Raw genomic sequence first — 17,517 nt, 5'->3', positions numbered from 1 at the left:
TGAAAAGGAATTTGAGAATATAGAGTGTAGAAAGAGAGAAAGATTGATTGATTTAGACACCATCATGTGTTAAAAGATGTTTTTTTTTTTCTTATATCTGCCATGTAGTTTCTGCAGCTCATTTCCCACACCCCAAGCATGTATATACACCCAAATGCTGATGAAAGCAGTCTAAATTAACAGTTAAGAATACAGACTTTTGTATCAGACAACACCAGATTCAAATTTCAATCTTTCTCACTAGATTGTGGGCTCGGGCACATTATTTATCTATTCTCTCCCATATTTCGGTTCTCCCTTTTATAAAATGGTAGTAACAATACCAGAGTATTCCAAGAACTAAGTGAGATGATGAACATCAAGTAATAAGGATGAGCACAGGCCTCATGTAAGCTTTTTATTATTGTTAGTATTTTTTATTTGCTTCCTCCCTTCACCTGAAATATGTTTTGAGTTAAAAAAACAAAACAAAACAAAATATTCTTTGACCCTGAACTCCCTGTATTCTATGAATTCTTTCTCATATCCGTGTCTCAGACTGGTTCTGTCTCTACTTCATTTTTTTATTCTCCAACCACTGAAATTGGGCTTCTCTTTTGACTTCTCAAAAAAAGTGCTTTTCAAAAGGTTGTCATGATCTCATACTTGATAAATGAGATGGACGTTTTCAGGTTTTATTTCTCTATACCAATCACCTCTAATAGAATCCTCTGCCAACTTACTCCTGGGAACCATGTCCTCTCTTGAGTCTTCCAGCTGTGTCTTCTCCTGATTCTCTTCTGACCACTCTATGCCTTCCACATCCTTCACTGGAGTCTTCTTCCAGAATTCCATTTTTGACTCTTGCTATACTTTACACCAAATCAACTTTCTTGAAAATTATAAACAAATTTTTATTCCCAACCCTGGCCTTTCCCTCATACTTTAGATTTACCAGACAAATGTTGAAATAAGTATTATATATATTCAATGACAACAACTTAGAAAATGTGACAAACAAAAATTAACAAATCATTCATAATTCCTCCAACAAAAACTTCCTAATATTTTAGTGTCTATCACTTACTAGCTAAACAAAATTAAGTTACTTTACCCATAATCATGGAGATAATTATGATTCTAAACTCACAGGACTATTGGGCATAAGTATACAAAAAGCATCTGAAAAATGCCCAGCATATAGTAAGTCCTATACAGATGTTTGCTGCTATTATTACTACTGTCATTATTTTTCAACTTTTAAACCACACGGTTCTATGGACTGAAAATTCATATGTGGAAGCTGAATCCCCAGTGTGATGGTATTTTAGGTGAGGCTTTTGAAAGCAAATAGGACATAAGAGAAGAGCCCTCATAAGAAGAGATACAAGAAGGATGATCTCTCATGTCTTTGCCAAGTGAGGTGGGCAACCAAGACCCTCATTAGATGCTAAATCTACCAGCACCTTGATCTTAGACTTCTAGCCAACTGTGTGAAATAAGTATTGTTTAAGTTACTTGGTTCATGGTGATTTGTTAGAGCCTGAACTAAGACACACACAGTCATAGATAGTTTTGTACATTTTCTTATTTAGCAATATATGCATGAATATTCTTAATGTAAATAAATACTTTTTGCACACCAGATGTGATCAATAGTTTCCCCCCAGCTACTTGATGAATTATCTTTATACTTGCTTAAACTTCGTTAATTTATCCACCCTTGTATATAATTCCCAACATGCCAACTGAAATTCAACATTTTTTCTTTCTCACTCACTGAAATATATGAGAATGCAAATGAAAACAATTTTTTAAAGTGATATTTTTAATCTTTCTAGGAGACTAATGAAAATAAACCAATCCCAAACTTTAAAAAATTGTTATTCTTGGTTTAAGAAAACAACCTTCAGCCCAGCACTAAACAGATGGCTAGGTGCCAGGGCGCAGAGACACTGAGGTTGATGACTGAATGTGCTGTGTACTCATTGATCATACAGATACACTTAAAAAAAAAAATCTGTAATTGTTGAGTGTTTCCTTTGTTTTCAAGTTCTCACTGCAGAGGTTGCAATGAGCATTCTTTTAGATACATATTTTGCTTATTTATGATTATTCTCTTAAGTGTAAAATTACCAGGAGAAATAATATGAAAATTTGAAGACATTTGCCTTCCTACAAATTTGAATTTGTTTTCTTGAAAAGCTGTTGCAATTTTAACTCACAGAAGTGGTGTATAAGAAAGCCTGTTTCTTCACATGTTTGTTGATAAACATTAACATTCTTTTTCATCTTTGTCAATCTGATGAACAATAAATAAAATAACTCATCTTATGTTAAGCCGTATTTTCCAAAGGTGTGTTAAGAGAACAAAAATAAAGTGTTTGCTATTTAATTTTGTCCCTTTAAAGTCTAGTTTTTAAAGATGATTTTAGTGATTGCAATAGCTTCCAATAAATATAATTTTCCCCCTTAACTGATTATATGAGTCACAAATATGCAGGAAAAGAAAGAAAGTACACATTTTCATGCTTTATTCTATAAATTTGAATGTGTATGGATTTTGTATTCAGTGCTGTAGGTTTTTAGAAAATACTATCTTTGGTTCCATATTGAACATTCACTTTAAGGACTTTACTCTATTGATTGAAAGTTTTCATTCCTTTAATGGAACTTTGATACATACCCCCAAATAAAGAATGTTCAAGGAGAGTCTCAGAAGTCCATACTCTTTTGAAGACTGATGCCTCTACTGATGGTCTCAGGATGTATGGCATAGAATTACATCACTTCACACTAAATGCTTACAACCTCACATTTAGTATATCCTTGAATCCCATGAACTCTACCTTCAAGAATAACTGACAATCCAATTACTTCTCATTAAATCAATTTTCCTACCAAGTTATGATCAGCTCACTTCTGGTTTGCAGCAAAGGACTCCTAATTGATCTCCTAGCTTCTATCTTGTTCCTTCCAACCTAATGTTAATAGTAACTGTCAGCTGTCTTGTACACTGTTAAACATATTAGATCATGTCCCTCCCCTGCCTGCAACCATTGGCTGCCCATCTTAATGGAATTAACAGCTAAAGTCATTTTGGGTTTAAAGACCCTGTTTAAGCTCCATCTGATGATACACAGCCATTACTTCTCAGATATTTCCTATCTGACTCTAGCTCCATAGGTTCCTGCCACACTAGCATCCCTCTGTGTCTCAAACATGTCAGAGATAATCTTGCCTAACACATTTGTACGTACTCTTTTTTCAGTCTGGAATGTTCTTTTCTTTTATATTTTATTTATTTATCCATGAGAGACAGAGAGAGAGGCAGAGACACAGGCAGAGGGAGAAGCAGGCTCCATGCAGGGAGCCCGATGTGGGACTGGATCCCCTGTCTCCAGGATCATGCCCTAGGCTGAAGGCGGCACTAAACCGCTGAGCCACCCGGGCTGCCTTAGAATGTTCTTTTTAGAGAGGCTCTTCCTGATTGAAATTACTGCCTTTCCTCACATGCTTCACATGCTCTTTGTTCTCACTATTTCATTAATTTTCCCCTATAGCACTTATCATCATCTGACATAACATACATATTACTTACTTCATTTATTGTCTATTGCTCCCATTATGATTTAGGTCTAGAAGGATAGAGGTATCTGTTTATTGTTTTTTTTTTTTTAATTCACTATCATAGTCTTAGTGTATGCCCAGCATTAATGTTCCTTTGAAGGACTAAAAAAAATCTGAATTTCTACTATTTTCCTGTAAGTCATATTATTTTGGATAGAAATACCACTAGTCAGGGGGGCCTGAGTTGCTCAGCCAGTTAAAGCATCTAACTCTTGATTTAACCTCAGGTTATGATCTCCAGATCATGAGATTGAGTCCTGTATCGGCCTCCGTGCTTGGTATGCCTGCTTAAGATTCTCTCTCTGCCCTTCCCCCAAGAGCATTCTCACATACTGTCTTTCTCTAAAAACAAAACCAAACCACTAGTCATAAGCATTCCAAGTTTTATTTTATATGGCTTTCATGTATTTTGATATTTAATTAGCTTTAGCTTATATTTATTAAATGCTTTTATATCCTGATGGAAATTAAGTCTTGTCCTGAGGTTCTGCTGACATTTATTAACATTACTATTTTTGGCAATATTTTTTAACAGGAAGCAGAGAGTTTATAAATGTCATCATTCTGGAGCCAAATGTTACCAAGTCCTTCACTTTAATATTTTTGTAGATTTCTTATATTTGGGATAGCCACTCATTGCAGTAGCAATATGCTATATCTCAAAACGTGTTCTTGATACTTTTTCTTGGGATAACTGCACTTATGAAGTACTCTGTACCTAGTAAACTCTTAACAATATATATAGGATAGAATTGACTCTTGCATGTGGCCGTGCAGTTGTAGGATTCGCTTAGGTGTTAAGTTGAGCAAAATAATAAAGGCTTGGGCCAAACAAACCAAAAATATTATCTAGCAGCCAAAAAGCAAACTGAGAATCTAGTATTTCAAAGTTTATATATGGTAATCATATGGCCCATAAAATCTTAGTCTCCTAAAATGTGTTTTCAAGTGCATGCTAGGGAAAATCAATAAATGAGAATTGTACTTAGGATTGTAGTGATTGCATTTTGTCCTTGGTAACCTTGTATTCCCAGTTACCACATTCTATATTTCTTTTGGATTCTCATGAAAACAAAATGAATATTTTGTTTCATTTTGCCACTCTCCATTTAGCTTGTGAGTCACTAAGACATAACCATTTCATGATTTGAAAGCAATGTATAACATCAAATATTTTACTTTTAAAATGAATTACTTTGCATACTAATAGCTTTAGCTTTATGTTCAATTTAAAGTATTTTTGTGATTTAAATAATTGCTTACAAAAGAGGAATCAGAAATAATGAGTAATATATGGTTTTAGGAAGTTAGAATTGTTCTTTAAATTTACTTCTATGATTTATAACTTGAATGTTGTGTGATTAAAATAGTTTAGCAAGGATTTTGAAAGATACATTTAGTGTGATACTTTCTAAATATTTACTCTTCCATAAAATCCTTTTGCAAAAGCTTCTTTGATGACATCTTCATTGCATATCCCCGTGACCACTTTTCTTCTCCCCACACAACTCAAATATTCTTTTCCTTTACACCACCTAGATTGTTTATTTCTCTGTAGATGCTCTTCATGCTTGTTTTACTATCCTGGTATCTTGATATGTTTTTAATAACAAATTCCGTGCCATTAGCCTTTTTAACTTGGAGAAGTTTCAAATGTTCATATGTGGCCTATAAAAACATTGATGCTTTTCCAAGGAGAACGGTGATCATTAGTTTTACCTATAATCAAAGTGGAATGTGCCATTCCTAAGCAAAATATAAGGTCACACTGTGCAAAAAGACAACTCTTGTTTGCTTTGGCCAGGAGTGTGTTTTATGAGGAAAAAAAAGTTAAACAGGCCATTAAGAAATATTCTTGCTCTCTTTTTAATGTCTTTGAGCTGCACGTGTGAGCAGAATTGTAAGGAATTTCGAGTGACTCATCCCTAGTTTTGGCCAGCGTGGTATTCTGTGAAGTTATGCATATTAAAACCTTTAAACAGCTCTCAGTAAAGCTTTGGCAAAAGAGCTTGTTGCTTGTACCTATCAGAAATGTCAGATACTTTATTGCAGCTCTATCACTGGCAAACAATATTGCATAGTTATTAAAATACAGGAATTAACTATAAAATCTGCAAGTGGCAAACAGTGTTGTAAATCAACTAAGCAATTAGCCTGTGATTTTTTAAGTGACTGAATACAAATTCAGAATTATGAAGTTATTATCTAATAACCCAACAAGTGATGTGAATAAATCCTTGCTAATATGAAAATTATCAAACCACTGAAATATTCTTATCTACAAGCAGTTCTATGAATCCTCATGCTAATGCACTTAGATTGATAAACTACAGGCATTCTGTGAAAGCTTTGTTTATTCCAATTGCTGAGGATTGTGCTTAGAGAATCTGTCATCCAAATGATCAGCAAATCGAAATCTGCAATTTGTTTTCACTTAATAGGCAGACAGGTTTTCACCAGCTTAAACTCAATTCTATTAATACTCTTTGAAACTAATTGCTGGAAAATGAATTTTAAAGGCAGGATTTTATCATTTCTGCCCCACCCCCACCCCTCACCCCACCATCTGTATAATAGAGGACTCAAGCCACCTGTATACACTTTGGAAATACATGTTAAATAGGCACAGGCTATAATCTCCTGTCATTCATCTGCATTGTTGCAAAGGCCCCCTAGACCTTGCTTCTGCCACAATTCATTCTATACTTTGTTCTCAAAATTACTTTCTGATTATGCTGTTTCCCTTCCACAAAGCTCCAGCTCCCTGCCAAATAAAAGGCAAAAAAAAAACCCTTAATATGGATTCAATGTCCTTCTTTATCTGGTCTCACTTAACATACTTTTTCTTTATTTTTGTTTACATTGCAACATAACACCCATACAGAAAAAAGCTCACACCATTAAATAATGAAAAATAAAGCAACAACCAGACAACCACTGTCCAGAACAAAAAAAAATAGATTGCTGTTATTACCATAGGGACCAGTTCTCCTTGTGCATCTTTCTGATCATATCCTCCCCAGCATCTTAGAGCTAACCACCCAGAGGTGATTACTTTTTTCATTTTCTCTAAAGTATCTTCACCTGGGTGACAATCCTTAACTGCACAGTTAACTCCACCTGCTTATGAATGTTACAAAAATGGAATCAGCTGTTCTCTTCAAGTATTACTTTTTTCACTCAACATTGTTCTGTTTTTTTTTTTTTTAAGATTTTATTTATTTATTCATGAGAAACATAGAAAGAGAGAGGCAGAGACACAGGCAGAGGGAGAAGCAGGCTCCACGCAGGGAGCCTGACATGGGACTTGATCCCAGGTCTCCAGGATCATGCCCTGGGCTGAAGGCAGCACTAAACCGCTGAGCCACCAAGGCTGCCCCCAACATTGTTCTTTTAAAAGTCCATTTGTGTTAGAGAAGAAGACAAACCATGAGACTCCTAACTCTGGGAAACAAACAAAGAGTTGGAGGAAGGAGAGGTGGGTGGGATATGGGATGACTGGGTGCCAGGCACTAAGGCACATGCTGAGATGAGTATAACCGGGTGTTACACTACATGTTGGCAAGTTGAATTTAAATAAATTATTTGTTAAAAGTCCATTTGTGCTATTGCTATCGCTATAGTTTCTTAAATTTTAAACTGTTTAGTATTACATTTCATCCATATACCACAATATATTTGTCTTTTCCACATCGATGGGGATTTGGATTTTTATTATTTCCGGATTGGAGCCATTACAAACAATGCTGCTAAGACATTCTCAAGTATATATTTTGGTTCCCAAGATTCTCTAAGTGTTCATTCCCAAGGATTGAAATTGTTGTAACATTGCTATTCATAGCTTCATGCTAGATAAATATTTATGTAACATTCAAAAACAGGCAAAACTAATTTGCCTATAAATATCTCCATTCTCAGGGATCCCTGGGTGGCGCAGCGGTTTGGCGCCTGCCTTTGGCCCAGGGCGCGATCCTGGAGATCCGGGATCGAATCCCACGTCAGGCTCCCGGTGCATGGAGACTGCTTCTCCCTCTGCCTGTGTCTCTGCCTCTCTCTCTCTCACTGTGTGCCTATCATGAATAAAAAAAAAAAAAAAAAAAAATCTCCATTCTCTGCTAGATATGTCAAGATGTTTTTCTAAAGTATTGAACCAATTTAAACATCCAGCAATAGTGAATGACAACTCTTGTTTCTTCATAATATTAGCACTATTTGGGATTATCAGACTACCTCTCTGCTTCTAATCTCTTTCCTCTTGCTTTGGGATTTTCTAGTTGTTTATTCCTTTGCCCAAAGGTATTAATTCTGAACTATTACAGGTCACTAATTCACTCTTCATCTGTTACTAATCTGCTGATAAACTCAGTCATTAAATTCTTGACTTTGAACATTCTCTTTGCTAAATTCTTACATTTCTATTTAGTTCTTTTCAAATTGTGTAATGATACTTCATGTGGTTTCCTGTCAACTGGTCCTATATTTCTTTAAGCATAGTAACATAATTTTTATAGAATGCATCTGAAAATTTCAGTATCTGAGTATATATATATGAAATAGAATTTCCTTTTACATGATATCTTTGACTCTTGTTTTAAACATTGTATTCAATTGCTTGAAGGAATAATATAAGACCTAAAATGCAGAAACTTCCTTCAGAGAGTACTGTGGAATTTTTTTTTTCTCTGTAAGGCACCTGGAGTCTCTTCCAGTCTTACACCACTTTAAGTTGCATTAAAATTTAGATGAATTATGGAGACCTATATTTTAAATCTTTTTTTTTTTAATTTTTATTTGTTTATGATAGTCACACAGAGAGAGAGAGAGAGAGAGAGAGAGAGAGAGAGAGAAAGGCAGAGACATAGGCAGAGGGAGAAGCAGGCTCCATGCACCGGGAGCCCGACGTGGGATTCAATCCCGGGTCTCCAGGATTGCGCCCTGGGCCAAAGGCAGGCGCTAAACCACTGCGCCACCCAGGGATCCCTGGAGCCCTATATTTTAATAAAAGGGTTCAAAAATTTGAGGTCCAAAGAGATAAAGTTGAAGTAAAATCATTTATGAGGACTTTTTGTTCTGTAACTTACTGTGTGATCTTGAGTTGAGAATTTTTTTCCTAATTTTTCTTATCTGTTAAAATAGTACAAAGCCGGTAGCCCTCAAAATGATGACTTTCTTTTCTTTTCTTTTTATAGTTTCCATTGTGTTTCTCTGGTGTTTTATGTGTAATGGGTATGGTGCATCTTGCTTTTGTTTTGTATTGTATTTTTTGACTATGTGGCTTTTTCCAAACTATGTTATGATTATTTTGAAAGTGATGCCTGTGACTTTCTACAATATCAAGTACAGTGATTGCTACACTCACTATATTGAGTGTGGTAACTTGATGCTGTAGCTGCTCAATTCATGTTAATAGATAAGTCAATGAATAAATAAATTTTGGAAATAGGTGCATAGATAAAAGTGATTCAACCAAACTCAGTATTGCCATAGAGAAGGGAAAGAGAAAGTATCTTTTCTATTATAGATCTTAGACCTTCAATCTAATTTCTCTTGCTATGTTTACCTGTCTAGTATATTGGATGATTGTCCTCATTCAGCACAACTGGTCTGGGATAAGATTGACAAATAATGATTCGAATCTGTGAAACAGCTTAAAGACAAAGACTAAAAACATCTATCCAGAAGAGAAGTGATAGTATGTATTAAAAGCTTATTTCAGTCGTAAAACTTAAAAAGCATGCTCATTAATAATTCATCAATCCTCTATAAAAGAACTTTGGTGTAGCCATTTTTACTCTATACTTTTAGTCAATTCTAGCTGATTTCTCTAGGACCCGATTTTGACAACAAACCTCTGAAAAGGATCCATTTGCCTGGGGATTTACTTATAATATTGGAATTAAAAATAATTTTGAGATAAATTAGGTAAATATAATTTAGCATATTAAACAATGGTTCTAATTATTTTTTTAAATATTTTATTTATTTATTCATGAGAGACAGAGACAGAGAAGCAGAGACACAGGCAGAGGGAGAAGCAGGCTCCATGTGGGGAGCCCGATGTGGGACTCGATCCCGGGTCCCCAGGATCACGCCCTGGGCTGAAGGCGGCGCTAAACCGCTGAGCCACCCAGGGTGCCCCAATGGTTCTAATTAGATGAGAGTAAAAGTTAAAGAAAAAGGCAATATACACTAACAATGAGACTGAAAAAAGAGAAATTAAGGAGCCAATCCCATTTACAATTGCACCCAAAAGCATAAGATACCTAGGAATAAACCTAACCAAAGAGGTGAAGGATCTATACCCTAAAAACTATAGAACACTTCTGAAAGAAATTGAGGAAGACACAAAGAGATGGAAAAATATTCCATGCTCATGGATTGGCAGAATTAATATTGTGGAAATGTCAATATTACCCAGCACAATTTACACGTTTAATGCAATCCCTATCAAAATACCATGGACTTTCTTCAGAGAGTTAGAACAAATTATTTTAAGATTTGTGTGGAATCAGAAAAGACCTCGAATAGCCATGGGAATTTTAAAAAAGAAAACCATATCTGGGGGCATCACAATACCAGATTTCAGGTTGTACTACAAAGTTGTGGTCATCAAGACAGTGTGGTACTGGCACAAAAACACACATAGATCAATGGAAGAGAATAGAGAACCCAGAAGTGGACCCTCAACTTTATGGTCAACTAATATTCGATAAAGGAGGAAAGACTCTCCACTGGAAGAAAGACAGTCTCTTCAATAAATGGTGCTGGGAAAATTGGACATCCACATGCAGAAGAATGAAACTAGACCACTTTCTTGCACCATACACAAAGATAAACTCAAAATGGATGAAAGATCTAAATGTGAGACAAGATTCCCTCAAAATCCTAGAGGAGAACACAGGCAACACCCTTTTTGAACTCAGCCACAGTAACTTCTTGCAAGATACATCCACGAAGGCAAAAGAAACAAAAGCAAAAATGAACTATTGGGACTTCATCAAGATAAGAAGCTTTTGCACAGCAAAGGATACAGTCAACAAAACTAAAAGACAACCTACAGAATGGGAGAAGAGATTTGCAAATGACGTATCAGATAAAGGGCTAGTTTCCAAGATCTATAAAGAACTTCTTAAATTCAACACCAAAGAAACAAACAATCCAATCATGAAATGGGCAAAAGACATGAACAGAAATCTCACAGAGGAAGACATAGACATGGCCAACACGCACATGAGAAAATGCTCTGCATCACTTGCCCTCAGGGAAATACAAATCCAAACCACAATGAGATACCACCTCACACCAGTGAGAATGGGGCAAATTAACAAGGCAGGAAACCACAAATGTTGGAGAGGATGCGGAGAAAAGGGAACCCTCTTACACTGTTGGTGGGAATGTGAACTGGTGCAGCCACTCTGGAAAACTGTGTGGAGGTTCCTCAAAGAGTTAAAAATAGAACTGCCCTATGACCCAACAATCGCACTGTTGGGGATTTACCCGAAAGATACAGATGCAATGAAATGCCGGGACACCTGCACCCCGATGTTTCTAGCAGCAATGTCCACAATAGCCAAACTGTGGAAGGAGCCTCGGTGTCCATCAAAAGATGAATGGATAAAGAAGATGTGGTCTATGTATACAATGGAATATTATTCAGCCATTAGAAATGACAAATACCCACCATTTGCTTCAACGTGGATGGAACTGGAGGGTATTATGCTGAGTGAAATGAGTCAATCGGAGAAGGACAAACATTGTATGTTCTCATTCATTTGGGGAATACAAATAATAGTGAAAGGGAATAGAAAGGAAGAGAGAAGAAGTGTGTGGGAAATATCAGAAAGGGAGACAGAACATATAGACTCCTAACTCTGGGAAACGAACTAGGGGTGGTGGAAGGGGAGGAGGGCGGGGGGTGGGGGTGAATGGGTGACGGGCACTGAGGGGGGCACTTGACGGGATGAGCACTGGGTGTTATTCTGTATGTTGGCAAATTGAACACCAATAAAAAATAAATTTATTATAAAAAAAAAGAAAATGGGCAATATTTCATATCAAAGCAGGCATTGGTTAGGTGTATATTTTGTCCATAAAACTGAATGGACAGTAACAAATTCTGCCAATTATCTGAAAGATTATTATACATTTAAAAATATATATTTAGAGTCATCAAGATGTTATGTCTTTTACACATAATATTAAGGAATTGACTGAATCTTTACTTTTCTCTCATTTGATATCATTTAGATTAAACACATCAGTATTGCTAGAAACCTTTATTCATTCTCACAACCTCTCTTCTACTGATCTATCAATCTATCAGTGTTCATCATCATCAGATACTACTGTAATGGGATAACAATCAGGAGCCTGACAACAAAAAAAGATTGAAATTTCTTCTTTTCTTATATTCCAGAATCCTAGAGAGTTACAGTCTGGTATGGCATTTCACATGTCAAGGGCATGGATTCCTTCTGTCTTGTTTCTCTACTCTGTGTGCTTTAACAGTTACTAGAGCCTCAGCTATTATATGTTCACTCTAGCTGGAAAGAAGGAGGAAAGATGCAAAAACAGTTGCACAAAGTACCTGCTTACACTGCATTGGCCAGTATTAGTCACATGGTCTCACCTGGCCTAAAGGGAGACTATGGATTGTCTTTATTCTCAGGTGCTAATATAAAAATATATAGATAGATTGATATATATAGATATACATATGCATCTCTCTCTACTATATATAGAATAGAGAGAGAATATATAGAATATATATAATGTAGAATATAGAATATATATAGAATATATATAGGATATACATAGAATATAATATATATATAATATATCTCTCTATTATACATATATATGTATGTATATATAATATATATGTGTGTGTGTATATATATATATATACGTATTAGTGAGGAAGAGAATAGCTACTGGGGAATAGCAGTCAACCTCCTTTACTATTTATTTACTTATTTACTTTACTCTAAGATATAAACAGTTGACCAGACCAAATTTTTAAAAAGAGAAAGCATCAGTAGTTTAGAAAACCAAGACTTAAAAAATAATGCAAATACTACACTATCAGCATAGTTGTAGATGAGCATCAAACTTAGAACTGATTTTCTGGGTGTCCAAAGTGAAAAGGGATATAAAATAATTAGCTATTGTATTTTAATTAGGAGAAGGCATTACTGAAGCAAAATGAAGCCCTCTTGGCTCTGGACAATTCAAAAATTTATCTCATGGTAATTTTTAGGGAAAAAAATGAATGTTATGGTATCCAATACTCCTATAATGGATGCGAGGAGTATAAGGCACTTACTTGGTATCTTTGATGAAAAATCAAAGGAAAGTATTATTTTATACCTCAGTGAAGTTTCATATGTGAGTCCCTAAGGAAAAATGATCCAAGGATAAAATCTTTGTGTTTTCTGGCTTAAACCCAGAATAGATTTTAACCTACCTGAAGGGAGATTATATATATATATATATATATATATATATATATATAATATATATATATATAGTTATATATTATAGTTATCTATATAACTATAGTTGTATATCTATAGTTATATATATATATAATATATATATAGTTATCTGCAATATTACTGTTCCAAAAGGTTTATATACTGTTATATATGGTTTACTGTTAAATATGATTATCTGTAAATATTACTGTTCCAAAAGGTTTCTGAACAAGTTTAGGAAATTAAAGAATAGATTATCTAATTTTCTTGAGTCTGCTAGCATGTTACAAACCGATTGAGCTTTCTTAACATCAGGTGTTCTAAAAAGTGAAAGGAGCCAATTTGTTAACTGTAAGAGAACAAAAACACAAAGTGATAAAAGAGGTGGAAGCAGAAACCAATTTGCTAAATTTACTAAATTACACAGTTTACTAAAAACTTAAGTGAATTTCTCATAGCAATGGTAGAGAAGCTATTTTTGCAATGAAATGTGTGTTTATATCCACACTTCAAAATTACTTATCAAATAACTTCCAGGAAATGTTATAAATTTTAGCTAAATTATATGTTCTTAGTTTTTTTGTACTTTTCAGAGAGTTTATGTAGAGTATATCTGTTAAAATATCATTTTACATATTTTGACATATATAGATAATAAATGCCTTAGATACAATAAATTTATGGCTTCTTAAATATAATTTTATTATTAATGGATTATAGAATGGTCCGAGAGAGGCAAGAAAAAATGAATTCATGGCCCCTAAAGGTTTATAGTCATTTTCATCTAATTTTTGATACAGTAGTAATTAAATGAGAGGTGAAAAGAAATTCAGTGATTAAACATTGTTCAATATGATGACACATTAATAACGAATAAGTTATATTTCTAAATTAATTCTCTCAAGTTCAAAAGCAATTTTTAGGCTGTTTCTAAGCAAAACTCTTTGAAGAATTAATTTTTGCTTTTAGGGAGCACTATAGATTGACATCAAGGATTTCTCTTATTTCCATGTAGGAAGAACCTTTTGTAATGGTCTCTGAAAATGTCTTGGGTAAGCCGAAGAAATACCAGGGCTTCTCCATTGATGTTTTGGATGCCTTATCTAACTACCTGGGTTTTAACTATGAAATTTATGTTGCACCGGATCACAAGTACGGAAGCCCACAAGAAGATGGAACATGGAATGGCTTGGTAGGAGAACTAGTCTTTAAGGTAAGCATTTATTTATCTATCTATCTATCCATCTGTCTATCTACCTATCACATCTCCAGTAATTGAACTATAACTCTTGAAAGCTAATTTCATATAAAATATGTGTAAAGCAAAGCATCAGATGGTAATGTTGAATAGAAAAGTTAGCAAAAGTTATAGCCAGTACTGTTTTATAAACTTTGTGTAAAGAAAAACTGATGAGAAAAATAAAGCAAAATTTCAAAATATTTCTTATAATAAAAAATATCTATAACAAGGTCTTACCTTTGCCAAAATTATACTCCAAGCATTTTGTCTGTATATGATACACAATGAAGTCACGATGTAATTTAAAACACAACTCATAATTTTCTTTTTAAAATGCAATGTAATTTTCAAAAAAATAATAAAATGCTGATGAATTAGGGACTAATCATTTAGTTTCAGGATCTAAGTAAGGTGTATCTATCCTTATTGATATGTTTCTCTTTGTTCTTTAATTTTTCAGAGAGATGCTTATTCTCAATTTATCTTTATTTCTGTCAGTTTTTGCTTTTTTAAAAATCTCTGTTATTAGGTAAAACATATTTATTTAAAAAATTTTAAAGATTTTATTTATTTATTTATTTATTAATGACAGACACAGAGAGAGAGGCAGAGACATAGGCAGAGGGAGAAGCAGGCTCCATGCAGGGAGCCCAATGTGGGACTGGATCCCTGGACCCCAGGATCACGCCCCAAGCTAAAGGCAGACGTTTAACACTGAGCCACCCAGGCGTCCCAGTGCACACACATTTATAATTATTATGTCTTCCTGATGAATTCTTGAATAGTTGGGTTAAACTATTTATAATAGTTGGTTCAAGTTAAATTGGATTTATGTATGTCCCTTTTCCTCTCTGTTCTTTTTTTGCCTCTCTTTGGTTAAGTGAATATTTTTCATATTTGACTTTATTTCCTCTTTTGACTTTTACCATATCTCTTTGTATTTCTGTTCATGTGGTTAATATAGAGATTATAATATGTATTCTTAATTTATCATGTTCTATGTAGTTTAATATCATACGATTTCACATTTTTTAATAATAAATTTTTTATTGCTGTTCAATTTGCCAACATACAGAATAACACCCAGTGCTCATCCCATCAAGTGCCCCCCTCAGTGCCCATCACCCATCCACCCTCACCCCCGGCCCTCCTCCCCTTCCATCACCCTTAGTTCATTTCCCAGAGACAGGAGTCTTTATGTTCTGTCTCCCTTTCTGATATTTCCTACCCATTTCTTCTCTCTTCCCTTCTATTCCCTTTCACTATTATTTGTATTCCCCAAATGAATGAGAACATACAATGTTTGTCCTTCTCCGATTGACTTACTTCACTCAGCATAATACCCTCCAGTTCCATCCACGTTGAAGCAAATGGTGGGTATTTGTCGTTTCTAAAGGCTGAGTAATATTCCATTGTATACATAAACCACATCTTCTTTATACACTCATCTTTTGTTGGACACTGAGGCTCCTTCCACAGTTTGGCTATTGTGGACATTGCTGCTAGAAACATCGGGGTGCAGGTGTCCCGGCATTTCATTGCATCTGTATCTTTCGGGTAAATCCCCAACAGTGCAATTGCTGGGTCGTAGGGCAGGTCTATTTTTAACTCTTTGAGGAACCTCCACACAGTTTTCCAGAGTGGCTGCACCAGTTCACATTCCCACCAACAGTGCAAGAGGGTTCCCTTATCTCCATCCTCTCCAACATTTGTTGTTTCCTGCCTTGTTAATTTGCCCCATTCTCACTGGTGTGAGGTGGTATCTCATTGTGGTTTGGATTTGTATTTCCCTGAGGGCAAGTGATGCAGAGCATTTTCTCATGTGTGTGTTGGCCATGTCTATGTCTTCCTCTGTGAGATTTCTGTTCATGTCTTTTGCCCATTTCATGATTGGATTGTTTGTTTCTTTGGTGTTGAGTTTAAGAAGTTCTTTATAGATCTTGGAAACTAGCCCTTTATCTGATACGTCATTTGCAAATCTCTTCTCCCATTCTGTAGGTTGTCTTTTAGTTTTGTTGACTGTATCCTTTGCTGTGCAAAAGCGTCTTATCTTGATGAAGTCCCAATAGTTCATTTTTGCTTTTGTTTCTTTTGCCTTCGTGGATGTATCTTGCAAGAAGTTACTGTGGCTGAGTTCAAAAAGGGTGTTGCCTGTGTTCTCCTCTAGGATCTTGATGGAATCTTGTCTCACATTTAGATCTTTCATCCATTTTGAGTTTATCTTTGTGTATGGTGAAAGAGAGTGGTCTAGTTTCATTCTTCTGCATGTGGATGTCCAATTTTCCCAGCACCATTTATTGAAGAGACTGTCTTTCTTCCAGTGGATAGTCTTTCCTCCTTTATCGAATATTAGTTGACCATAAAGTTGAAGGTCCACTTCTGGGTTCTCTATTCTGTTCCATTGATCTCTGTGTTGTTTTTGTGCCAGTACCACACTGTCTTGATGACCACAGCTTTGTAGTACAACCTGAAATCTGGCATTGTGATGCCCCCAGATATGGTTTTCTTTTTTAAAATTCCCCTGGCTATTCGGGGTCTTTTCTGATTCCACACAAATCCTAAAATAATTTGTTCTAACTCTCTGAAGAAAGTCCATGGTATTTTGATAGGGATTGCATTAAACGTGTATATTGCCCTGGGTAACATTGACATTTTCACAATATTAATTCTGCCAATCCATGAGCATGGAATATTTTTCCATCTCTTTGTGTCTTCCTCAATTTCTTTCAGAAGTGTTCTATAGTTTTTAGGGTATAGATCCTTTACATCTTTGGTTAGGTTTATTCCTAGGTATCTTATGCTTTTGGGTGCAATTGTAAATGGGATTGACTCCTTAATTTCTCTTTCTTCAGTCTCAGTGTATAGAAATGCCACTGATTTCTCGGCATTGATTTTGTATCCTCCCATGCTACCAAATTGCTGTATGAGTTCTAGCAATCTTGGGGTGGAGACTTTTGGGTTTTCTATGTAGAGTATCATGTCATCAGTGAAGAGGGAGAGTTTGACTTCTTCTTTGCCAATTTGAATGCCTTTAATGTCTTTTTGTTGTCTGATTGCTGAGGCTAGGACTTCCAGTACTATGTTGAATAGCAGTGGTGAGAGTGGACATCCCTGTCTTGTTCCTGATCTTAGGGGAAAGGCTCCCAGTGCTTCCCCATTGAGAATGATATTTGCTGTGGGCTTTTCATACAT

General features: G+C 35.3%; 1 protein-coding gene across 3 annotated transcripts in view; it reads left to right on the top strand.

Moving 5' to 3' along the window:
• GRID2 (glutamate ionotropic receptor delta type subunit 2) overlaps nt 1-17,517 on the top strand; it is a 1,471,756-nt gene that overhangs the window by 1,108,000 nt on the left and 346,239 nt on the right. For all 3 annotated transcript variants that reach the window (XM_038582129.1, XM_038582130.1, XM_038582128.1), the window contains exon 10: nt 14,101-14,298. In XM_038582129.1, coding sequence (XP_038438057.1) covers nt 14,101-14,298 — 198 coding nt within the window. The remainder of the gene's footprint in view (nt 1-14,100; nt 14,299-17,517) is intronic.

This window comes from Canis lupus, chromosome 32 (genome assembly GCF_011100685.1).
Source record: "Canis lupus familiaris isolate Mischka breed German Shepherd chromosome 32, alternate assembly UU_Cfam_GSD_1.0, whole genome shotgun sequence".
NCBI classification, from domain to species: domain Eukaryota; kingdom Metazoa; phylum Chordata; class Mammalia; order Carnivora; family Canidae; genus Canis; species Canis lupus.
Note: the sequence above shows the minus strand (reverse complement) of the source record. Positions and strands in the feature narration are given on the sequence as shown.